This window comes from Micromys minutus (genome assembly GCF_963924665.1).
Source record: "Micromys minutus genome assembly, chromosome: 20".
In the NCBI taxonomy this organism is placed as follows: Eukaryota; Metazoa; Chordata; class Mammalia; order Rodentia; family Muridae; genus Micromys; species Micromys minutus.
In genome coordinates, this window is record NC_137955.1 from 14,221,677 (window position 1) to 14,247,842 (window position 26,166).

At 45.1% G+C, this 26,166-nt stretch overlaps 2 protein-coding genes across 2 annotated transcripts in view; both read left to right on the forward strand.

Moving 5' to 3' along the window:
- The window catches only part of DHX29 (DExH-box helicase 29), a 40,163-nt gene extending 36,286 nt beyond the window's left edge, over nt 1-3,877 (forward strand). The window contains exons 25-27 of the mRNA XM_080933652.1: nt 103-234; nt 1,436-1,532; nt 3,676-3,877. Coding sequence (XP_080789778.1) covers nt 103-234; nt 1,436-1,532; nt 3,676-3,728 — 282 coding nt within the window. The 3' untranslated portion in view covers nt 3,729-3,877. The remainder of the gene's footprint in view (nt 1-102; nt 235-1,435; nt 1,533-3,675) is intronic.
- Nucleotides 3,878-21,400: 17,523 nt separating this feature from the next.
- On the forward strand, nt 21,401-23,434 carry CCNO (cyclin O; the record flags this gene model as incomplete). The annotated part of the gene is made up of 3 exons (XM_080933834.1): nt 21,401-21,787; nt 22,339-22,524; nt 22,949-23,434. The coding sequence occupies 3 exons, from the start codon at nt 21,401-21,403 to the stop codon at nt 23,432-23,434; spliced, it is 1,059 nt and encodes a 352-aa protein (XP_080789960.1).
- Between the last annotated feature and the right edge of the window lie 2,732 nt (nt 23,435-26,166).

Below are 26,166 nucleotides of genomic sequence, written 5' to 3' on the forward strand. Positions count from 1 at the left end.
TTATTAAATTTGTTAAGAAAATACTTACATAAAAAAATAGCTAAGTGAATTTTTTATATTTTTAGACCCCGAAGTTGTTTTCCCCCACTTTGTATTTTGTAGGTGAGGTATGCAAGAGTCTACTTGAGAGAAACGACCCTCATAACCCCATTCCCAGTTCTGCTCTTTGGAGGTGACATAGAAGTTCAGCACCGAGAGCGGCTTCTGTCTGTGGATGGCTGGATCTATTTTCAGGTATCCAGTCCAGAGGGGTTTATGAAAGCATTCAAATCCCTGTATCACTGAGGTAGACTTTAAAGTTTCTACTCAAGTTTGCATAATCTTTACCTGTGTGGTTTATCATAGAAAACTTCATCTTAAGTATATGGTTTTTATAATTTGAAGATCATGTTACTATCACAGAATATATTTATTAATAATCATTATACCATGTACCAGGAATATTGACAGTTTTCTCTGGATTGTCCCAGAGAGCTTCATTGTGACACAGCGTAGGTATGGGGAGGAATCAGCCCTCCCAGAGACCTGGGATCCGTAGCTAGTTGTTTCCCAAATGCTTGCCTATTCACTGCATTTGTTCGGTCCTTCCATACGAAAACTAAATAGATTCATAGTTTTTAAGACATGAAAAATTCTTCTCTGGACAAGGTAAGCCAGTCTATGCTAATTTTCGGAAGTAAGCTTTTTATTTTCCTCCCAACCTTGACCAGTGTAAAGTAGTTCTCCTATATACTGTTAATTATAGCTGTGTGTCTGGAACCAGAGAAGTGAATTATGTATTTTTAAAAGTGTATCTGGTTCATGCAAATAAGTTGGAGTGGTAGAGATGGTCTAATAATTGGGTTGTTATGGATATTGGTAAAAACTCTACAAATTTACCAAAAATCATTGAAATTGAGCACTTAAACTGAATGCATTTTTGTGATTTATAAGTTATCCCTCAATAAAACTGTTAAAAGTGTTTCCTCCTGGCAAGTGTGGTAGCTCAGACTTGTAATCCCAGCACCCAGGAGGCAGAGAGGCAGAGGCAGGGCAGAAGTGTCTCTTCATTCTCCAGCAGCTTGGTCTACATAGTGGACTCCTGTCTAGTCACGGCTACATAGGGAGACCCTGTTTCAAACTACCCTCCACTCCCCTAACCCACCCCAGAGTCTCCTCCAGAACTTTCTAGTCTTGACTCAGGGTCAAATACAAAGAGAATGGAAGAATTACTGGGATAAGTTGCTTTGTTGTGGCAAGAGATAGCAAACTTCCTGGGAAACAAGACTGCGTGGCTGGGCCCCCTTGTTCACGGGGCCCATCTGCCCACTTTTCCTGTTTTGTGGTAACAGTCCTGTGTCCTAAGTGGATTAAACTGAGGTCCTGTGCTCAGATTGCTTTATGTAAACACATACCGATGCCCTGACTGACTGTCCCATGTATGTCCCCTCCACAGGCCCCGGTAAAGATCGCTGTCATTTTTAAGCAGCTAAGGGTTCTCATTGATTCTGTTTTAAGAAAAAAACTTGAAAATCCAAAGATGTCCCTTGAAAGTAAGTGTTTTATTGTGTTTCAGGTAAAAGAAGGTATATGTTTGTACATTAGTGTACCCTGGGAAGATAACATACTTGTGTATAGATGGAGAATACGTATGTGAAGTATTAGTGTGCTGTATTTCTATTTTATGTGCATTGGTGTTTTGTGTGTGTGTGTGTGTGTGTGTGTGTGTGTGTGTGTGTGTGTGTATATTGACAGTTGTGAGCTACCATGTAGGTTCTGGGAATTGAACCCAGTTCTTTTGGAAGAGCCACCAGTGCTCTTAACCTCCGAGCCAACTCTTCAGCCTGTATTAGTGTGATTTAAAAAAAAAAAAAAAAAACACCTTTTAAAATCTGAGAGATTGAGTCTAGAAATTGTGGTTTAATATTGGAGTTCCCTGTGGCACACTGAAACCATACTTTTGATATAGTTATTGATAAAAATCTTATTTCTGATAAAATCTATTTATGCTGAATTCTATTTGCAGCTTATTCTCTTAAAATCTTCCTTCCTGGTCTTCTTACCTTGTAAACCGTCCACTTCACAGAAAAGAATAAACCAACAAAAGTCTTACTACTTACTGGCTTGTCACCTGTTCTGGGCACACTGATTTCTCCAAAGAGACTTGTGGTGGTCTTGTCTGTTGATATTTCTCTTCTCCTACTGTTGGCCTTTTTGAATGCATGACTATTGTATAAGTCCTAAGATGCCCAACCGTAGGATGTGGTTGGATGTACCCTCGAGCTTTGATTTAACGTGCTCCTTGAAAGCTGTAGTCTCTGTAAGGCAGTGGTTTTCTCTTGACCAGAGTCAAGTTTTAGAACCTGTATTTTCTAGTTGCTGCTCTGGTCTTTCCATGTTATTGCATCGTAAGCACTAAAGTGTGGCTTTCCCACCTTAATGCTAAGAATTTTCTGGGGCTGGAGAGATGGCTCAGTGGTTAACAGCACCGGCTGCTCTTCCAGGGGACCTGGGTTCAATTCCCAGCATCCACATGGCAGCTCACAACCATCTGTAACTCCAATTCCAGGGCGGCCGACACCCTCTATCTGTGCCTTTGATGCTTATTTTGACTTGGGAAGGAAGGTGGCATGTTAGAGACCTTTCTGGCGTTCCTATGAAGACAGGTTATAGCAGTGACTCACACACGAGTGTCTAAAGTTACCCCTGTGCTCTCTAGTTCTCTCTACTCTTCTTCAAATCCAGCTAACAGTCCTTTAGATGAGCCAACACGAGCCTCCTCTCCTCCCACCCCCACTTTATCCTGAGCCCCTGACTAGGGACACTGGGACCCAGTATTAATGTAGAGCGTCTTGCAGTCTTGCAACCCCACCCTGAAGGCTCCGAAAAGGTGGCTGTGAGAGTCACAGGAAGTCACAGTTCCAGAGCTGTTTAAACAGCAGTTGTTAAACTCACCTTAGCAAGTGCTGTCCCTACTCTGTGGATTCAGCTGCTGTTTGATCCTCTTGCTGTGTAGATAACCCTGTTGTGTTCCACTGACACCTCTCTGAGAGTGTTTCCCTCTTAGGATGCTTGTTTCCTTGGTCCAAGCCTGGAATAAAATCATTGCCATCTTTGCCCATTTGGCAAAACTCCTGTCACTGCAGAACAGGAAAGAGTAAATAAAGCCTTTGTGTAATTCGACCCAGTGAAAACAAAGGAGGAACTTCTTGAAGGAATTTCTAAAGACCTAGTTATAGAAATAACAGACTAGGCTTCATAGTGAACATCTGTAATCCCAGCATTTGGGAAGCTGAGGCAGGGGGATCATGAGATCCAGCCCAATATGGACTACATAACAAAACCTTGTATAAAAAAGAAAAAAAATAGAAAAAACAAAAATATATCTTTTATCTCTATCTTATATCTCATTAATTTGGGACTTGGCCTATACGTACTCAAATATTAACTTCTCTTTACAAAATGTTAACTTTTTGAAGTAGGCATAAGATAACTTTAATCATTTAACTCTTATAGGGCGACAGATTTGACTTTTCCTGGACGTCTCTGGTGTCATAGTGCCCATTTCTAGTGTTGGCTTGCATTCTAATTTAAGAGGCTTGTCACGACACGCACCTTGTTTGTACTTATGTACATTAGAAAATTGGCCAGGGTTACGGTGTTTACAGATGTCTTGTTTATTTTCCATTCCCTCAGATGACAAGATTCTACAGATCATTACAGAATTGATAAAAACGGAGAACAATTGATGCTGGAATCCATGGTTACCTGCTCCTAAAGTTAAGATAAAGATAAAGATACAGTCCTGACATTATGTGAAGGTCGGCCATCCCATTCAGTATTTCATTACCTAAATGTTGGTACTAGCTGTCAACCCGAAGATGGCGGGGGTTGGGGGGACACATTCTTTCAACATGGCCTTTTCTAGCTCCTTTGTAACTATGATGATGCTCAATGCATTTGCCATGACATTTACAATAAATTCTTTGGTATCAATCATATTTGTCCACCTTTGTGTCACCAGGCCAAGACCAGTGCCTGCTGTCTGAAACATATTGCTTTGCTTCCCAGTGTAATTGTGCCATCCTGTGTGTCCTGTGGATTGTCTCATCCAATAACAGGCCTTCATATCTGGAGAATAAATTTAGAGTTTTGTGCTATTTCTTAGTTAGGGTTTCTGTTGCTATGAGAAGACCTTGTAAGCAAAAGCGACTTGAGGAGGAAAGGGTTTGTTCCAACCTAGACTTCCACAAGACACTCCATCACAGAGGGAAGTCAGGGTGGGTACCTGGAGGCAGGAGCTGATGCAGACGCCATGGAGTGGTGCTGTTTCCTTGCTGTTTGCTGGCTTGCTCCTCATGGCTTACTCAGCCCACTTTCTTCTAGCACCCAGGAGTGGTACCACCTGCAGCAATGCCCTGTCCCCTCCACATTGATCACTAGTTAAGAAAATGCTCCAGGGGTTTCTCTTCGGGGCCGTTCTGACAGAAACATTTTCTCAACGGTGGTTCCCTTTACTCAGATAACTCTAGCTTGTGTTAAGTTGACATCTTGTTACCTGATGAGAAGGTAATCTCCAAAACCAGTTATTTTTCAGTCTCATGAAAAAGAAGACAACGGGCCAGGCACGCTTGGGAGGCAGAGGCCAGTGGATCTCTGTGAGCTCAAGGATAGCCTGGTCTACGTGGTGAGTTCCAGGACAGCCAGGGCTATATAGTGAGACTGTCTTCAACAACAACAAGAAGAACAAGGGTACTTCAGGAAGCACTTGGTGCTTGATATCCAAAATGCCAACCTAGACCAGGGCACTGGTTATAGAGGGCACTTTGGTAATGTTCAGAAAACGCAGGGACGTGCTGCTGGTGGGTGGGCTGGGATGACTGACACTCCTTACCTTAAGCTTGTACTTAAACTTAACTCTCTAAACTTAAGCAGAGTACTTAGTAGTAGTCTCTAGTTTTGGGGGGTGTAGTGGCATTGGAGCAAAGGAATTAAAAACAGAGAATCCAATGTAACTGTAGTTTGGACTCTGGCTTGTACCACTAAACAACTCAGCATAAAGAGCTAGGCAGCTTGGGACATGAGACACACAGAAGCAAAGGAGTTTGTGTGTCAGGAGAGTGTCCCAAATGTTGCCTGAATTCATGTGCATGTCACAATAACCTATTAGGTGGGTGTTAATGACACCACTTTATAGGCAAGAAAGTAGCCAAGAAACAACTACGTAGAGAACAAACACACTAGTAATATGTGGCAGCCATACAGTGCCAAACTTTAAATCTCTGAACTATAGTCATTTTCCCCCTGATAAGTGAAGTGCTAACTCACATTTGAATATGGAGTAAAACAGTAACTATCTAGGGTTATCATATTCTTTGACTCCAAATAACAAATAGAATTAGGTAGTCACCAAAGGGGAGAGGAGAGAGATCATTGAGGTTGAAATGTTGTAGAGCTCCAGGCTACCTTTCACTTTTTCACACTTATCTTGTGGGCGGCAGGAGTATATATCCCGTGCTGTTCTTGTGGAAGTCAGAGCCTTTCCTTTCCACCATGTGGGTGTCAAGGATCAAACAAATCTCCCAGAAACAGGCGAGACCCATTTCAAAAATCAAAACAAGGGTCAGCAAAATAGCTGAGAAGGTGTTGCTGTAAATAAAAATAAAAATCAGTTTATCTCTTTACCAGCTCTGAGGTCTCACTCCTCAGGCCCGACCCTGATACAGCGTCCCATGCACCTCTGGAGCCCAGTCTGAGCCACCACCATGGCCTAACTTGTCCGCACAACCCCCTTCCCTCCACCACCTGTTCTCCACCTCTGTCCTGGGGTATTTCTGTACCCCCAAATCCCACACAAACACAACTCTACAGCCGATAGCTTTTCAGATTTATATATTCAACTCTCAATCCACAAACGCTCTACACAACAAGATTGCATCAAATAGACAAAAATGCAAACTGCTCTTCTACATGGGATATTAGACCTGTAAAATCCTTAACCTTTATAGCTTTTTAACACCAATCAATATCACCTGGGTCTAGCTGGTTCTTGGGAAGCTCCATGGTGCCACAATCTCTAACCTCCATCCTCTGACCTCAGACCTTTCAGCCCTCTCCACCTACTTCTTCCAGCCCAGTTGGTGGCTTTCCTTTATTTTACTAATTAAAATGTAAAAGTTTAGTTGCAGTCACGTGACTAGGCAGCCCTTCTTGGGGAAGTGGAATTAACATGAAAATACAAACAGCTTCAGGACAATCTTCAAGAGGGTAGAAGTGTTTTTTCTACCAAGCCTGATGACCTCAGTTCAATACCAGGACTCAAAGGTAGCAGGAGCAATCTGACTCCCCAAAGTTGTCCTCAGACCTACAAATAGTGCCGAGAAGCACCAAGAAAAGTCGATTTAAAAGGGTGTGTTTACTCTGCCTCACAGTCTTGAAGGCTTCAGACCATTACCAACCAGCTCCAGTGCATAATGGCGGCAGTGTGTGCAACCATGAGGAAGAGAAGTCCTATGTCCCCAATCCCTTTAAGCATGTCTTCTCCATTCAACAATCTTGCCCTCCTTTCTTAAGCGTTTCCATCACTTTCCAGTAGTACCAAGCTGAGGACCAACTCTTTAACACACAAGCCTTTGGGCATATTTCACACTGACACAAGCATTTTGACTAGTCAATCATACTGTAGTTTTTACTTGAAACTCACAAGCGAAACAGATCTTAAATATTCTAGAGTAAAATACATCTTAAATATTCTAACCTCCCAAACACAATAGCAGCTGCACGGTGAAGGATGCGTTAATTAGGGTACCTGAGGTATTCACGCATCATCGCATTGCAGACCTTGAATGTTTAAAATTGTTTGTTAATTATACCTCAATTTAAAAAAGAATAAAGAAAATATTCATCCTTCAAAGGATAATAAGAAAGGAAGAGACAACCCACAAAGCAGAAGAAATACAAAAAAATATCCCTGGTAAGACAATTGCATCAAAAATACACTAAATGTCACATCATTAAGAAAGAGAGAAAATAACCCAATGTTAAAATGCTCATACTTGAAAACAAAGGATAAAATCTACATATGAAAAGCCCCAAGCTACAATGACACAAAATGGTGAAAAACTAAAACTGTTCATGTAAGGTTATGGGAAAGACCAGGATACTCAATCTTGCCATTTCTAGTCAACACAATAGTTTGTGGTTGAAATGTGACCTCTCAGCTTCCTATTCCTGCCTCCCTGCCCCCTTCCCCCGTTATAAACTTCCTCTACAAACATAAGCCAAAATAAATTTTTTGTACATATAACCTTGGTCATGGTACATTATCACAGCAGCAAAAAGTAATACAGAAGTTGATGTCAGGACTGTGGGGTGGCTGCTCTGAAGAACTTAACCAGGGCTTTTGGAGGGTTTGGGGCTAGCATAATGTTGAGTTTGTGGCATGGTTATTACCGATAACTCTTATGCAGTAAAAAAGAACAGGTGGGACAGAAAGAAATACAAAGGGTACAGTTTCAAGAGGGAAGAGCAGGAGGAAGTGTAACATTACAGCCAAGAAAGAGGGGTTGTACTTAAGGAGACTAGCACAGCAGAGTTAATTAAAGAGAGGCCTCCTGCTTTTCACTGGACTGATGGGAAAGATGCCCTCAGGGGGATATGCTAGCTAACTAAACTCGCAAGGAGGGGCCTAGAGTTTTCTTCTTCAAGAATACAGCTGTTGCAGACATGATTCAAAGGGATGAGGTGTATCTCGAGCTGCCAGTCAAACTTGATAGTGTGTTCCACTTGGAACTGGTTCATCCCCTCTGAACTGGAAAGGCAAGCATATTGGCTAAGCCCTCAGGGCCTCTAGATACCTCATTAATTAAGTCATTAACCTATGGGGAAAGTGTGTTTCTGCAGGTATATACAAAACCAGAAAAGTAATGGTCTTACCAGGCAAATGCTGGTGAGAATATGGGGCAAAACAGAATTCCTCAGTCTCCAAAGACACCGGGAAGTATGTTCCTGGATGACTGGGGTCAACACTCCATCAACTCAATATAGCTAATTTACTTAGAGGCTGTCCCTTCCTGAGGGGTTAGTTCTCCAGAGCTTAGGCTGAAGTGGTCCTCAGCAGCTGCTCTGTTTTGATCTGTACCCTGTGATTTGATTGGGTTTTGCTGTCAGCATCTTTGTATCTCCTCCATGGTACAGGATACAGGGCAACTGTATGTCTATGCTACTGTAAAAGATAGAGCCGTGCTCGGTACTTAGTAGATAGTCTTTAATGTTACAAAAGGACAACCAGGGCAGCCAAATCCAACTACATGCTAGTAGCAGATGTTTTATAGGCTTCCTTGAATTCTTTGTCTTACAGCTGCTTCTTCTGAGGAAAGGTGCACAGACAAGCTGCCGTCCCCAGCAGAATGTCAGTCACACCTTGAGAACAAAGACACCACTACCCTGGCTTCCAAAGCCAGCTGTTTCCTGAACCTTTCTCTTCATCTCCTGCCAGGCTGTCCAAATTGACAAAAATTTCACTCCTTGGCCAAGGTAAACTTAGCTATCCAGCCTGAATGCTCTCAGAGGGGGTGACCTCCTCCGAAGCAGTGGCTGCTTCATGGTCAAGGGCAGACTGTGGCCATCCGTCTCCAAATAACCTCATGCTTCCTCTGGCACTGAAGCCTTGTTCATTTTTACATGGCTCCAGGTTCTCCATTAGTTTTTACCTCTTGGAACATCCTGGGTTAAGGAATCCCGTTTGTCTTGTACAACATAGCTTCTGGAAGGCAGATCACAAAAAAAAGACAGCAAGGTCTGTGGGCTCTTCATTCTCAGGGGATTCTGTACCCTTCACGTGGCTCTCCCTTCATGGCACTGTTTAAAAGACAGGCTGGGACCTTTGGTTCTCCTTTGGCCTTTAAGGATGCAAAATGGATCTGGACAGTGGCAGTTCACTTTAATCCCAGCACTCAGGAAGCAGAGGCAGGCAAACCTCTATGAGTTCAAGGCCAATGTGGTCTACAGAGGAAGTTCCAGGACAACCAGGGCTACACAGAGACCCTGTCTTGGAGGGGAAAACGGTAGAAAACAGCACAGCAGGCACAGGCTGGAATCCTGGACTTGAATGAGTCCTGCCTATTTCACTCAGCACCTATGGGAAGTTAGCTTCTGAATCTATCTGAACCTGTTCTCAAACCCAAAAAGTAAAGCAACGCCTATGCCTAGCTCATCTGGCTGAGACAACCATTAAAGGCTACAGTGAGGTGCAATCTCATAAGGTGACGGACACAGCAAGTGCTGATGATAATAGCTCTCCTCCATGAGCTGACTCCACTGTCTCTCTGGTTCTGCCTGTTGCCCCCTGTCCTGCCTCCTTTCTGCTCCAACCACAGTGACCTCTTTCTCTTGTCCCTCCATTTGCAGGGCTTACTCAGGCTGTCTGACCAGTACTGTTCCCACAGCTGTCCGCCTGGTCACTGTCCACAGAATTCCCTGTGCAGATGCTGCCTCTCCACTCTGCTGCTCCTGACCAGTTAAGACTGCAGCCCATCCCATGGCACCCGGGGCCATGGTCCTCATAGCTTGTCCGTCTTTGTGTGACCACCCTACAGAAGCGTCATGAAGGCTGGACAGAGCTGAAACCCTGAGTACTGAAACAAAAGCAAAGCTAGTCTCACAGCCAAATGCTACTCCATGATCCTTTTTGCTATGATTTGCATTTGTTTCCTCCCAAATGCCCGGGGTGGTCATTTTCTTTTTCTTTCTTTCTTTCTTTCTTTCTTTCTTTCTTTCTTTCTTTCTTTCTTTCTTTCTTTTTGAGGGTGAATAGCTTTATTTTTTTATTGAAGAACTTTATTTTTAAAAAAACAAAGATAAATGTACAAATTTTTAAGCATTTTTTTTAAGGTTTGATACTCTGCATTAAGATCTTACTAGTTACAATGAGCAAAAAGTACATGCAAAACAGGATGTAACCTGGAATTAGTCAACGTTTTCTTAGTGTGTAAGGATTGAGTCTAATGTTTTTTTTTTTTTCTTGAACTTCACACAGTTTGTGAGTTGTTTCTGGGGCAGTCCAAGCCTCTGGGGTTAGCATCCCACTATCAGTGACTGCATATTATGTCTGTTCTTTTGTGACTGGATTATCTCACTCAGGACGACATTCTCTAGATGCAACCATTTCTTGAGAATTTGGTTAAGTCATTGTTTCTGATAGCTGAGTAGTACTCCATTGTGTAAATGTACCACAATTTTTGTATCCATTCATCTACTGAAGGACATCTGGGTTCTTTCCAGCTTCTGGCTATTATAAATAGAGCTGCAATGAACATTGTGGTGCATGTGTCTTTGTTGTATGTTGGAGCGTCTCTGGGGTAAATGCCCAGAAGTAGAATAGCTGGATCTTCAGGTAGTAAGTACTATGTCCAATTTTCTGAGGAATCGCCAGACTGATTTCCAGAGTGGTTGTATCAGTTTACAACCCCACCAACAGTGGAGAAGTGTTCCTCTTTCTCCACAACCTCGCCAGCATCTGCTGTCATCTGAGTTTTGGATCTTGGCTAATTGGACTGGTGTGAGGTGGAATCGCAGGGTTGATTTGATTTGCATTTCCCTGATGGCTAAGGATGTCGAGCACTTCCTTAGATGCTTCTCAGCCATTCCATATTCCTCAATTGAGAACATTTTGTTTAGCTCTGTACCCCATTTTTTAATAGGGTTGTTTGATTCTCTGGTGTCTAGCTTTTTGAGTTCCTTGTATACCTTGGATATTAGGCCTCTATCTGATGTTGAGTTGGTAAAGATCTTTTCCCATTCTGTTGGCTGCCGTTTTGTTTTCTTGACAATGTCCTTAGCCTTACAGAAACTTTGCAGTCTCACTAAGTTCCATTTGTTAATCTTTGACCTTAGAGCTTGAGCCATTGGTGTTTTGTTCAGAAAATTTTCTCCTGTGCCTATGTATTCTAGGGTTTTCCCTACTTTCTCATCTAATAGTTTCAGTATATCTGGTTTAATGTGGAGATCTTTGATCCACTTACACTTGAGCTTGTACAAAGAGATAAGAAAGGGATCATGAGAACTGGCCATGAGGATGGGCCAGCCAGGGAGTAAGAGCTGCCCAAGAGAAACATGGCAAATCATACCTCAGGGTTATTCACAGGGAAGCAGACAAAATAACTTAGAGGGTTGACATCTGTCCACCAACAGTGATATTAAGGCTTCTTATAAATATAAAGGTTGTGTATATTTTATCTGTGAACTAAATAATCTAAGGTGAGGTAGAAACTCCTGATGTTAAATGTTTACCAGGATACATCCTTGGTGGCAAAAGACACAGACATTGTACCTCAGACGCTCACAGAACCATGGCAGACGCTGGTCCCGGTGCACACTTCGGGAAGCAGGTGACAGTCTCAGGGACTTCTGGATGCCACTCTTCTGTCAACCACTAAGGAAACTGAAGACCAGTAAGGCTGGTGGCTTCAGCTTGTACCTGAGCACCTCGACTTGTGCCCAACAGATGGCCACAGGTGTGTGGGAGAGAAAACATACCTACACATGAAGGGAAGCCGTGCTCTTGAGTGTGTACTGAACCCTTCCTGAACCGGGGATTGGCAGGACACCAGGAAGGCAGCAACAGAAAGCTTTTTTCCCCAGGTGGACCTTGAGATGTGGAAGTCAAGTGTCTGGATTTAGAAAATGGGCAGAAGAGAGAGAAAGAAAAAAAAAAAAAAAAAAAACCAAAAAAACAAAAACCCCCAAACCCTGCCTTTGTTTATCAAATACCAGCAAAACTTGTCTGACTTTAAGTACTTGAAATACCACTCGGATTTGGAGCTTAAGCACTCTAAAAGAAAAGATTCATAAGTAAATACAATTTTCAGTGGCATCAAATTGAGTCTAAAGATTTCCTAAGGGCCCAGCATAGTTGTCTAAGGTTGGTGGCAATTCACTGGCTTTGTTTGATGAAAGAAGGTACAAAGGAATGCTCCCACCTCAATCCCTGCCCTTTATCTGGGGTAAGAAGGTGGAACATTGTCTTAATGTCTTAAGCTGAAGTGCCAAACTGGAGGGGGAAATCCCTCAAATCTTTGGCTCCTTCTTATTAGTCAAACATTCCCTCATTCCCTCTATAAAGTGTTCCTGCGAGTATTTTATTTCATCAGTGCTCATGAGGGAGATTGGTTTGTAATCTTCTTGCTTTGTTGAGTCTTTGTGTGGTTTGGGTATCAGGGTGGTTTGGGTCTCATAAAATGACAATTTTCCTTCTGTTTATATTTTTGTAGAATAACTTGAGTATTGTTACTAGTTCTTTGAAAGTCCGGTAGAATTTTGTGCTAAAATTGTCTGGCCCTGGTTTTATTGTTGTTGTTGTTGGAACACATTTTATGATTGCTTCTATTTCCCTAGAGGTTACAGGTCTATTTAAATTGTTTATCTGATCTTGATTTAACTTGGGTATCTGCCATGGGCCTGCCCTGCCTTTTGGGGTTTGGACACCATGTTAGACAAGGGCCAAAAGACTCTCTCCGGATGCTAGAAGCTGATGGCTTCTAGAAATACAACACTTTCTGGTTTGTTTTGTGGCTAAAATCTGCTGGCTCCTCTTCAACTCTCTATGCTCTATTAGACTTTATAACTCTGCTGTATTTAACTCTTTATGCTAAAATAAGCGCTAGGGAAACTTACTCTTTCTTACTGTTTTGTGCTAAAAACTTAACTCTAACTGTTCTGTGCTCCATTAAGCACTGGGGAAACTTGACTATTAACTCTTTGTTGTGCTTTACTAAGCAGTTAATATCTGCCTGATGTTTATTTTAGCAGCAGGGAATTAAATTAGAGGATTTATTGCTAGTCTTCCTTTCTCTGGGAAGTCAGCCTGAAGCTCTCTAGGCCTGGGAGCCTGTTAACTCTTCATGAACCAGAGAGAAAAGGCAAAGGAAAGATGTCACTCATATGGACACATACACACCAGTTAAAGTGGAAAATGGCTGTACCCATACATTTGGATGAATGGATGGATGGATGGATGGATGGATGGATGGATGGATGGATGGATGGGTGAGGCAGAGCCCCCTCCCCCTCAAGCCACCACCTTATTTCTTTTCTCTGGCCTTTTTATACCTTCTTAGACAAAAGTTCTTCAGAAAATTACTTCATAGATAAAATGTTACACAAATGGGGAGTTTCAGAAAGATTATCAATAACAAGCTGAAAGCACCATTGCATACTATAGCTCATTATACGTAAGTTCAAAGCAACAGTTTTCACATGGCCTTGCCTTAGCATAGCACACACCTGTGGCTTCATCCTTGGACCTGAATGTTTTTCTTTGAACACAAACTTGTCCCAAGCCTATTTCTCTCTTTTTAAAAAAAAATATGTATTTAATGTATATGAGTACACTGTAGCTGTCATCAGACACACCAGAAGAGGGCTTCAGATCCCATAACAGATGGTTGTGAACCACCATGTGGTTGCTGGGAATTGAACTCAGGACCTCTGGAAGAGTGTAGTCAGAGCTCTTAGCCTCTGAGCCATCTCTCTAGCCCCCATTTCCTTTTTTAATGTAATTACAAATGCTCACTGTATTTCTCATTATGCAGCCTATTCTTGATTCTACCATTTTACATCTTTCTAGCAAAACAAGTAAAACCATTTTTTACAACTTTATTTTAAAAAAACAGAGATACGTGTACAGATTATTAAAAGCATTTTAGCATAAAACTATATGAATATATTTGTGTCAGTACTTGATTTAAAGGTTTGATAGTATGCATTGAAATCTTACTATTTACAAAGATCATAAAGTACATGTAAAACAAAATGTAACATAGAAATAGTCAAAGTTTTCTTGGTGTGTGAAGATTAAACATAATGATTTTTAACTACCAAAAATTGCCACAAGGCTTTCTTAGCTCTTGAGTTATTAATGATTTAAGGTTTAGGTGTACCCCACTCTGAGAGGGTGCTATACACTTATTGTTTTGTTTTTCTTTCTTTTGGCCTTTTTTTTTTTTTTTTTTGAGCTTCATATGATCTGTGAGTTGTTTAAAACCATTTCTTAAAACTTTCTTCCTAAGATTATTTGAATCAAATCAGGAACTCCATAAAATAATTAATTCATCTAACCAGTGCTAATTCATGAAAGTTCATCTTTATGTTGACCTGCAAAATCTCGGCTCAGTAGGGTGGGGTGATGCCCAGGAATCCTTGGGCTATGTAACAGTGACAGGAAAGGCTTATCAACTGCAAGAAGCCATCCTGAGATAAAGTCTCTTGGGACCTTGCCTCTCAGAGTTTACCCATCTTAGGCCATGCAAAAAGCGGGCCACCTCCTGGAAGCCCACCTGCTCTCCTTAGCTTTTCCTGATGACTCCTGACATGGATCAAAAAATTTGTTCATTTCTTTTCCATTTTCCAGTTTTGTAGAGTACAGGGTTCTGAAGCATGAGCTAATGATTCTTTGAGTTTTCTGTGTCTGATGTTATCTCTCCTTTTTCATTTCTGATTTTAAGTTGGATATTCTCTCTCTGACTTTTAGGACTATGGGGTTTGTCTATCTTGTTGATTTTCTCCAAGAAACAACTCTTTGTTTCACTGATTCTTTGTATCATCTTGTTTGTTTCTATTTTATTGATTTCAGCCCTGAGTTTGATTATTTCCTCCTGTCTACGCTTGTGTTTGCTTCTTTTTGTTCTAGAGCTTTCAGGTGTGCTGTTAAGCTGCTAGTATGAGATCTTCTTAATTTCCTTATGAAGGTGCTCAGTGCTGTGAACTTTCTTCTTAGCACTGCTTTCACTGTGTCCCATAAGTTTCGGTTTTCATTGAATTCTGGGAAGTCTAATTTCTTTCTTTCTGCCTTGACCCAGTGGTCATTCAGTAGAGAGCTGTTCAGTTTCCCTGGGTTTGTGGGTTTTCTGGTGCTTCTACTGCTGTTGAAATCCAGCTTTAACCCATGGTGGTTTGATAAGAAACAGAGACCCCCAGTTCCAGAGATATTAACAAGCAAATTGATCTTAAAGACCTTTCACAGGGCAAATCAGAAGCCCTGGAACTGGACCAGGTAGAAAATAGTACACATATCGAGGAGTGTGTGACACCAGTTTCTCAGTGAGGGTCCAGGGTAGAATTTTCAGGAGGCAGAGAGAGCAAGAAAGCACAGGATATGCAGGCATGTTGCCTTACACATCCCATCTACACTGTATCCAGAGACTCGGGCACAGAATCTGCTGCCCAGTGTTGATGGTGCTGTTTACATTCATTCACTGACAGATTCTCTTCCCAAGACCAACCACACTCCTGAACCCCAACTTCAAATACCTGTTCATCTTCCCCGTGTGAGTTCTTGACAGACAGGCCTTACCAGACTGACACACCCAAAATCCTGATCTTCATAAGCTTCCCTGCTGATCCTTTCTCATCTCAGCTAATGGCAATGAATTGTTTCTCAGGTCAGAAAACTGGGATGATCCTTTGTTCACGGACTATGGCTTTATACAAAACATGTTAGCATGGTCTCCAAGCCTTATTCTGGTCCAAGACTCCATCTCTCCATCCGCTTTTACCTGGATTACCTGTCTGTCTGTCTGTCTGTCTGTCTGTCTATCCATCCATCCATCCATCTTGGCTTTTCGAAACAGTGTTTCTCTGTGTAGCCCTTAGTTGTCCTGTAACTTGCTCTGTAGCCCAGGCCTTGAACTCACTCACAGAGATGCACCTGCCTCTCTGCCTCTGAGAGCTGGGATTAAAGGCCTGTGCCACCTCCTCCCCACCCCATCGGGGTTACTTTAGTAGCCTCTTTAGTGGGTTCCATTTCTCAATGTGTCCTCTCCACCACCTGAATAGATTCTCAGTCTGGTTTTAACTTTATACACAATGCTATACATAGGCATATGACATGAGTCAGAAATGGACTTTAACTTATTTATGTGTATGTGGGGACGGTCACATGCTGTGGAAAGTGCATGTGAATGGTGAAGGACAATTTTGTGTAGTTAGTTCTCCTTCTATCTCCATATGGGTCCCAGACACTAAACTCCGGCTCTTAGGGAAGCATCTTTATCTGTGGAACCATCTTACTAACCTCCAAATATGAACTTTGAAGGTTTCTAGAAATCACATTTATTGTTTAAAAATTCAAAATTGTGATAGTATATTTTATTGTAAAAGCCTGGGCGCCCTTGTCAGAACCTGTACCGCCCATTTCTCCCTGTTACTCTATTCCAGACTCGTGCTTACCTCCTGGCCTTTGCTTACACAGGCCTCAACCCCAAATGCTCTTTCCCAATACTATGCACCTGCTCCATCCCCAACTCATCTATGCTCCAATGGCATCTTCCTGAGAGGGTTTTTATGACCATTTAAGACTCCCATATTCCACATGCTCTGCTCCTCTTTCCCCTTTATCTCAGCCTGTTGCACCAGCAACAATATTAAATGTTTAAATATTATTTGATGATTTTTGTCATTCCTCCAAAATGAAGACTTTGTTTTCTTTTGTTTTGGGTTTTTTTTGTTTGTTTTTTGTTTTTCAAGACAGGGTTTCTCTGTGTAGCCCTGGTTGTCCTAGAGGTAGCTCTGTAGACCAGGTTGACCTCGAACTCACAGACAGACTGCATCTGCCTCCTGAGTACTGGGAAAAACGAAAACCTGTAAGAGTAGGACATTTGGTCTAATTTATTTGATGCTACATTCCTTGCACTTAGAAAATTGAGAGGAGGAGATGGTGTAAGGGGCAAAGGTCCTTACCTCAAGGTGGTTCAAGTTCAGCCTTCAGGACCCACATGGTGGGAAGGGAGAAGCAATTACCCCCTGTTCTCTGACCTCCGAACACACATCAAGGTACTTCAGCAGCACCAAATAAATAAAGGTAATACAATTTATCTTTAAAAAAGAAAAAGCAATGGCAGACACTTGTCCATATAAACATGTTATCAATGAGCAAGGAAATTCGTAAAGGCAGACATTGCTGTTAACAAGGAGCACAAGCCACCATTCAGGGAGTAGGGAAATGGCAGTGAGGTTATCATGCTGGCCACCGTGACGCAGGTGGCTATGAGTCTTCTGTTCTGCCTCTACAAGGAAGCACCAGAAACCCCAAGTATTAGAGAAGGAGACCTCTTCTGATCAGCAGCAGGTGGAAGTCTAGCCTTCTGTTTTGAAGGGGTCTGTCAGACGTTGCTCTTACATCCAAGTTGAATCGCTTAGAAGTGAGCCTTCAACCACCACTAAAACAAATAGAAAACCCCTCCCTGTGCCAAAAGACTCTCCATGACTAGGGTGGCACTTTAGACTAGAAAAGCTCCCTTCAGGGTTTATTTTCTGTTGAATACCATGAAGTAAGATGGAGCTACGTGCTTTGTTAACTCAGTCGAATCTTGAGGTTTTTAATGAAACGGTGCCTGAGAACAAAGGCACCCACTTGTAACTCAGGTGTGCTCACTTTTACAAACACTGTGTCCTTCAGTATCTGCGTCCTAGCTGAGAAGGAGCTAAAGACTTGGCTGGAAACTTGCATGCTCGTTTTGGCCATACTTAGACTTCTGGAGGTTTCTGTTTTAACTGCCACCCACTCACGTGCCTGGATGCACAGGCCAGACTCAGAACCCTCCTTGGATTTTCCAAGCCTCTAATGCTGAGACCCCTTTAATGAGACCCTTTTAATCTGTCTTCTAAATACAGTGGAATCTCTTCCCTCTACCTCTGTTCTTTACAAACCACTTCTTGCATGAACCACTGTGCCGAACTGCCTCTTTCTGTCCCTTTTCTTGTGTCAGTTTTGGAGGCTGGACCCTAAGCATCACTCATTCTAGGCAAGTTCTGTACCACTGAGCTACAGCCACAGCCTCAGAGTCTTAAACAAGTGACATCTCTCCTCCTTGGTGGCTTTGGTAACACTTAAGTCCCTCATGTAGATACAAAGCTCTTTGCAAGCATGTCTCAGTTAGGGTTTTACTACTGTGAACAGACACTATGAACCAAGGCAAGTCTTACAAAGACAACATTTAGCTGGGGCTGGTTTACAGGTTCAGAGGTTCCATGTATTATCATCAAGGCAGGAGCATGGTAGCATCTAGGCAGACATGATATGGTACAGGAGGAGCTGAGAGTTCTATATCTTCATCTGAAGTCTGCTCGTGGAAGACTGCTCCCAGGCAGCTAGGATGAGGATCTTAAAGCCCACAGCAACAGTGACACACCCACTCCAACAAGGCCACACCTACTCCAACAAAGCCACACTTACTCCAAGGCCACACCTACTCCAACAAGGCCACATCTACTCCAACAAGGCCACACCTACCCCAACAGAGTCACACCTACCCCAACAGGGCCACATCCTCTAAAAGTGCTCCTCCCTTGGCTGAGCATATACAAACCATCACAAAGTAGTGCTGCGTGGGTGGAGAAACAAGGCTAAACTTGAGTCCCAGTTGTACATTTTACTACCTATGATCTCAGTCTATACCTCTGTGTGCCTCTTCTATAACAATGGCTGTAACACCAGAAGCTGAACTGTGGAGTTGTCTAAGGCTGAAGGAGTATAATATACACAGAGAATAAATGCTTGGTACATACCCGTTACGTAATTATCAGCTATAGCCTTCCTTCCGGCTGTTTCTTTCCCCCTCTTCTCTACAGTGGTCATTCTTCATTAGACAGGCCCTTACTCACACCTGTAGATGTCCCAGGACTCTGCTTCCAGCTCCTCCTACAGCCTTTTTCTTAGAATACTCTTCTTGTCCAGCCCTCCTCTTCTGCCTACCTTCTTCCCCTACCTTGATTTTTACCGACAAATTTTCATTTTTTCAGAACAGTGAGGCTGATCCTGCTATGAAGTTGCATGATGCCCAGGTAAGGCCACCAGATGGATGCCCCGTTGAACTTGAGTGTCAGATAAAGAACAGTCTGTTGTTCCATGTAGTACAGTGTTCTGGATAGCATTTGGATTTCAGATAAACATCTTTCTCTTACAGATATGTCTCATACATTTTTTGTGGCATCCTTATGAGAAATGCATTTGTTGTTTATCTGACATTTGAATTTAAATTGATATCTTGGTCCCCTCCCCCATCTTTAAAACCATTAAAGTTTCTATTATCACCCCAGCACCTCTCAGTCCTTAAGAATGACCACTGGTTCTTCGTTTATCCCACCAGAACACCAGCTCCTTGCAGGTTAGAGGCGGCTGGCAACACTGCAAGCATTCTGCCAACAATTAATAGATCCATTAGGCTGAAACTCGTGCAGTGTCTGTCCGGATTGTCTCTGAGTACAGGCAAAAATCTTTGGAAAAACAAAGTATTTTCAGCATGGGGAGCCTTCAGAGCCTTACCACATGCACATGGACTGATGAATCTTCAATTTCCCCCAGCATAACAACATTCTTGACTCCTTTGGATCAGGTTCAAGATGACTCCACTACTTTGCACTCAAAAAGGACTTTCTCTTCACAAGAGTTCCCCAACAACAACCGGAGTGGGAGCCACCCCTGACTGTTGTGTGCTTGTGGGTCCTGTCTGGCCTCAGTGGGAGAGCATGTGCCCAATCCTGCAGTGACTTGGAGTAGGTTAATACAGAGGAAGGGCCTCCCCTTCTCAGAGGAGAGGGAGGGTGGGTGAGGGGCTGTGTGAGGTGGGGACTGGGAGGGGGGGGGGCCTTTGATAGGGAGGCAAAATGAATCAATAAAGTTAGTTAATTAATGGGGAAAGAGGAGTTTCAAGAATTCATACTGATTTTACTTGACTCGCAAGGCAAGTAATATCCTTTTACAGATGATGAAATAGAGACCAAACAATGTCTTGCTGAACATGATCAATAAATAGGAACATTCAGCCCCTACTGGTGAAGTACTTTGTGCTCTTTCCAGCTGGGCCAGGAGACAGAATCGGAGAGTTCCCTGGATCCTTCCTCCTCACCCAGAAAACTCTTCTAGGAAGTGGTCTGATATGTGGCCCCTCCCACATTGTTACCCGTCGACAGCCTGAGAGGAGACAGAAAGCCAGGCACTTGCAAGTTGAAAACTCCTCTCAGGTGATTCTCAGCAACCCCCGTTTCACACAGGTGCTGAAATTTAAACTGAGAGACCAAAGCTCCTTTGGAATTAGGGAGACTAGAAACAGCAGTGAGACTCTGGAACCCAGCCCTTTCCCTCACCTGTTTCCCTGGGAAGTTTCTAGGGGCAGGATTTGCACGTGAACCGTAAACATTCCCGGCTTCCTTTGGAGTGTGCAAATTTCACAGCACTTTAACATCTCATCCACTGAAATGCTTCAAGCTGAGGGTATATAGGTTTTCTTGCATCTGAGACAAGGATTACAAGGGCAGTCAGCTAGACGTCCTTTGTGCCCCCGGGTCCCTTCTCCTAAGGTGTTACAGACTCTCCTGAGGATTGAGGGTAGAGAGGGGACTCTAGCTTAGATCAGGACCGGAGCTTGGAGTAAAACGGTGGAGAATGGAAAGGGCGTCACATTCTATGTCTCTCTCTTGTCCCTGCGCCCTTCCCCACACTCTGCATTCCTGATTCCCCTCTATCCTCCCCAAAGCTCAAAGAATACCCTAGAAAAGCGGAGGGTTAGAAGCTAATGACCCAAAGCAGAACATGCTGTGAGCAATTCCACAGAAAAGCCACCTGTGACATTAAGTCCTTAAACGGCTGCAGCCTCGGCGTTTGGCTTGGGATGAAAAGTGCGGGACAGAGTATCCTGAGGGCAATGGACTTGTGCGACGGTCATTTGAGGCAGCTTCCTACGTTGCTGGATCACAAATACTGGAAGGCTTCCCACATTCTTAACGGACGCTAGGATCAAGCCAGCGCTCCGCTCCCCTAGGCCGGCGGAATGAAATAAAACAGTCGCGAATGAACTCCCAGTCCTTTTATGGGTTACTGAAGAAAACCTAGCCTGATCTTAGTCCGGAGCTCAGAGGCGGGCCCATCTGGGTGAAGGTTGGCATAAAAGATGATCACACCAGGCCAGACAATCTAGCCAAGGTTCAGGTACCTCGGAGCAGCCCTTCCCTTTTCCGGAGGGAGGGGGACACTGAACCGCTCAGGCGTCACGGCTCACCTGGGTGGCCAGCGAGCTTCAGGCTCTTCCACTGAGCGCGCGCCGCTGGCGCCAGGACCCGGGCTGCGGTTGCCAGGGTGACGGCCCGCGCGCGGAGCCCGCCGCTGAAGGCGGGAGTTGCAACGCCTCCTCCCCCTGAGCCTTCGCGGGGGCCACGCGTTGCTCGCACGCGAGGGGAGTGGCTCTGCCTCTGGGAAAGCGCGGCTCGTGGGCCGCTCAGGGCTCAACCAGTGAGAGGCCGGGGGAGGGGTGGAGGGAAGGCTCAGGTCCGGTACTTAGAGCTGCGCCCGCAGCGGGACCCGATCTTCCTCGCAGCCCTCGCGCCGACGCTCCGGGCGTTGTGGACGCTAGGGCGGCTACCCGATTGTAACATGGTGACCCCTTGTCCTGCCAGCCCGGCCAGCCCCGCCGCGGGAGCCGGGAGGCAGGACAGCCATCAGAACCTCCGCGCCCCAGTAAAGAAGAGCAGGCGCCCGCGCCTCCGGAGGAAGGAGCCGCTGCGGCCGCTGAACGCGTGTTCGCTCCCGGGCGACTCCGGCGTCTGTGACCTCTTCGAGTCCCCCAGCTCCAGCTCGGACGGCGCCGACAGCCCCGCAGTGTCTGCGGCGCGGGACTGCAGCTCCCTACTCAGCCCTGCCCAGCCCTTGACAGCGCTAGATCTCCAGACCTTCCGAGAATACGGCCAGAGCTGCTACGACTTCCGAAAGGCGCAGGAGAGCCTTTTCCACCCGCCCGAGTCGCTGGCGCGCCAGCCACAAGTGAGGCGCTGGCAAGAGCTGGTCTCTCGAGGGCTAGCTCGCTCTCCCCCTGGCTGCTGGCTGCTCTTGGCAGCCCATTATCTTGCTATCAGTGGGAGCCAAAGGGGGGACCTTCGAGGACTGGGCCACGGACCTATTTAGATGGAGAAGAGTTGGGGGTGGGGAGGTGGATATCGAAAGTCTGTTAGTTATGGGGCGTGGGTAGAGGAGTTTTACAATTATGCAGTTCGACAGCGGCTAGGTTAGATCCGAACTCCTAAATTTGCATATCTGTTAAAAGAAAACAAACTTTCCCCCCACCCTTTATATCCCTTTGACTTGCTGTGAGGTTTAGAGCGGGTAATGTGCCTAATGCACTGTGCACAGTACCAGGCGCGAGCCCAAACGTTCCCAGGCGTTCTGGAACGCCCGGTCTAAGCCAAGCGCGCACCCCCCACGCGTTTCCCATTTTTTCAGACCTTTAGCTTATTCCTCTTTACCTCCATTCGGGGAAGGTCTCTGGACTGTCTTGGCCGGGTGCTTCAGCACACTCCCCGTCTCCCTCCCCTCAGGTGACTGCCGAATCCCGCTGTAAGCTGCTAAGCTGGCTCCTGCAGGTCCACCGCCAGTTCGGCCTCTCTTTTGAGTCCCTGTGCCTGACGGTGAATACTCTGGACCGTTTTCTCCTCACGACCCCTGTAGCTGCAGACTGCTTCCAGCTGCTCGGGGTCACCTGTCTGCTCATCGCTTGCAAGCAGGTACTTCCACCAGGCCAAAGGGTGGGATGCTCTCGCAGCCAACCCCTCCTCCGCTGGAGCATGGACGGATGGGTTGCTTGACTCCTCCGGGCAGATGCTCGAAGATCTTACACGTCATAGCCCTAAATTCCTATTTTTTTCCCCCACTCACAGTAACAAGTCTTTCAGACCCCAGAGACGTAGGCTGTAGCTGGCAGCCCCCACCCCCACCGCACACACACTTTTAAAAGTTGGGCTGTAGATAGAGAAGGTGTACTTAGCAGCCGTGCATGGTTTAGGGGTGGAATCGTGGAAAGGAGAAACGTGTGTGTAAAGGAGTATGGAGAGTTCGAGTCCCAGTTTTCGAATCCCGATTTAAGGCTGGGTGGGTTTAGGGATCCGGGAGCCCACCAGCCCAGAACTGGAGCACACTCTTGTGTTGCAGGTAGAGGTGCACCCACCTCGCATGAAACAGCTCCTGGTCCTGTGCGGCGGCGCTTTCTCCCGGCAGCAGCTGTGCAACCTGGAGTGCATCGTGTTACACAAACTGCACTTCAGCCTGGGCGCGCCCACCATCAACTTCTTCCTGGAGCACTTCACTCATTCTCGCCTGGAGGCGGGTCAGGCTGAGGTCGCCGAAGCTTTAGAGGCCCAAACCCTGGCCCGGGGAGTGGCGGAGCTGAGCCTGACCGATTACGCATTCACCACCTACACACCTTCCCAGCTAGCTATCTGCTGCCTGGCGCTGGCTGGCCGAATGCTGCGGCACCAGCACCAGATGGACCTTCGCCTGGGAGAGCACCCAGAGGCGACCCTGCAAGACTGCCTGGGCAAACTGCGGAAGCTCGTGTCCATCAACAGTAGCTCCCTGACTCTCATGGTGCCTCCCCACATCTGGGGGAAGTGCAGCCTGCCCCAGAGTTGGAAATAAAAAAGCACACCCTTGAGCCCCTTTTAAATTCCCTGCTCCGTGCGTTCAGGAGACTATGCAGTACTGATCCAAAGAGAAGTTCAGGTCTCCAACCTGTGTAAATAGTGTATAATAACGGAATCTTCTTAGTTTATTTATTTTGCAGTACACACGGACAGGGTGACAGTTCTGGTTTGTCTAAATGCTGCTGTTGGCTTGTCTGGTTTTTTTTCCCCAGGCGAAGTCGGTCACGAGGTTGTCGATGTCTGAGGCCCTTGCTCCCACAATTTTACTCTGTAGTTAGCTCTGTGAAAACAATCTGGCAAGATTTGCTATGCCCACGGTTCCAGTGAGCAGACAAGTCAAGGCTGCTTGTCAGTATCCTAACCCCCTCCTCTATACCAGCGGCCCAAGGAAAATGAGACTTGAGAAGTCATGGTAGTCTGTTTTCTGGCTGCTCTCACTGACTTGGAGCTGGGGAGCTTTGGGGAACCAGACATCCATACTAACAGTGGGCAAAGCAAGAGGCAATCCCTGGTGCAACACTAAATGCTGGAAAGTTTTTCACTTGTAGCTGTTGCAACCTGGGCCATTTTCCTCTGCATGTTTATGGTTCCTTTTACACTGCAGCATGAGCCCCCACGGTAACTATGGTATGACAGTAATAAATATTATACGACTTGCAACATATCCTGTGTGTGCTGGACCATTATTTTACTCTGTCAATGCCATGGAGCAGTCTTGTCCCACTTCCCAGGGGATGACGTTGGGACACAGGACTTGGAGCCAATGTGATCCATGAGTCTTGCCCTTGGCCACGTTGCTAAGCTTTCCACGTTTGCTTTTGGAAATTCTTCCAACACCCTCTTTTCTCTGGCAGGCACCATTTAGCGGTCCTGAACTCTGTTCAGTTTTGTCTTTGCTGCTAAGCCTTGCTACAGGACTCGCTCTATAGAGGAAACTTGGTTAAGAAGCACCCTGGGCTGCTGTGGCTCTGCAGTAGTCACATTGTTTTTAGATCATTGTTAATCAGTGTAGGCCACGCCCCTTAGCTCCACCACCTGCAGCTAATTCAACCTCATTGAACTTCACCGTGGCGGGGGAGGGGGGGGGGGGATAGTGATGAAAGGAGCAGCTCTGGAGCCATTTTGCTAGGAGATCTCAGGCCCACTTCTCATCTATAAAAATGGGATAATGGCACCCATCCTCAAGGTTGCAGTGTGGCTACACCAAAGTCACACACCCCCATTCCAAGCACAGGTCCTAAAAGAACCCTCCAGAAGCAACAGCCTAGCCTGCACAGTGGTGTGAGGAGAGAAGTTGTGAAGAAAAACAACCTAGTTAAGGCGGACCTGTGGTTCATTGTGGGTTTATTTTTTTCCCCTCAGACTTTTGTAGTCCTGTGATTGAAATTTTCCGTTTTAGGTAAGGAATCCCAGTTTGTGCTTCTGCATTCAGAATGTCAGAATGCATAAGGAATAAGTCAATAAGCCAACTTAAATGTTTAGAGTTTTTGCAGCCCCCCCCCCCCAGTGGACTTACTGTGGGTCCCTTGGGTCCCTTCTCTCTGGATATATGCTAAGCTGGCTAGAGCTTTCTCCTCAGGACTGGAACACTTTTCTGTGATGGTGAAAGGGGAAGGGAGTAAAGCTCCTGTCACAACTACCTGAGGTTCTCTGGGACAAGGGGGCTTTTGAGGTCTGACCCCTGTGGAAAGAAGCAATTTGGGGGGTTGTCTTCACTAGTGTCTAACAGTCCAACCTTGTCTGACACATCCAGGCCTGTCGCCTAAGTTGTCCAGATCTAGGATACAGAGCCAGGGGCAGGCTGTGGGAAGCTGGAGGTTTAGCTGCAAAGGCTGGTTTTTTAAAAAGGAGGAAGAGGAGGAGTAGGAACAAGAAGAACCAATCTGTCTAAGCTCCAACCACTATACATATATAAATAATTCATCTTTACAACCCTGTTGAGGTAGGTGTTTTTCTTAAAGGCAGAGTCTGGTCTGCTGGGGTCTAATCTCTATCCTTGTATATTCTCACATGGAAGCCAGAGCCCCCTTCCCAACACACACACATAACACAATCTCACAGGCTCAGATGTACACCTCAACCAAGTCTATTCACCCATTATCCACTACTGGGAACATATTGATTCTTACTTCAGTTAATGGGTACAAATGAAAAGGTCTTTCACTTGTATTACTAGTTATAAGGCAAGAGCAAGGCTGAAAGGTATGCAGATTCCTCTTTCAGATGCTTGTTTACACCGAAGTGATCTGGGTGGTCCCCAAAAAGACCCCCTCACCCAAAGATGCTCTATTCTGAGAGATGTCTTTTTCTAGTAGATTCAGATTCTGGAAGATGCTTCTTCCAGGGAGAGGACAGGTTTGCAGAGATCTGCGAAACTACTGCGACAGTCAATGAAGCCACCAGAATTTTGGGGGATTTGCAAATGTCCGCAGTAGGGTTTTTTAGATACTGGTGTAAACCTCTCTCTCTCTCTCTCTCTCTCTCTCTCTCTCTCTCTCTCTCTCTCTCTCTCTCTCCCTTTCTGAGACATTCTTTTTAGCGCAGGTTGGCCTATGAGCCAGTATGTAGCTCAAGCTAGTTTTGAACTGGCGGCTATTCTCCTGCTTCAGTACTGTCACTGTTCTTAAAGGATGTGAGTAGTCATCCCTATTTCTGGGGAAGTTACAAGGCTAGGATACAGAGCAGAGCTTTGGCACTAGGCAAGAATGACAGACCAAATGAAATCCA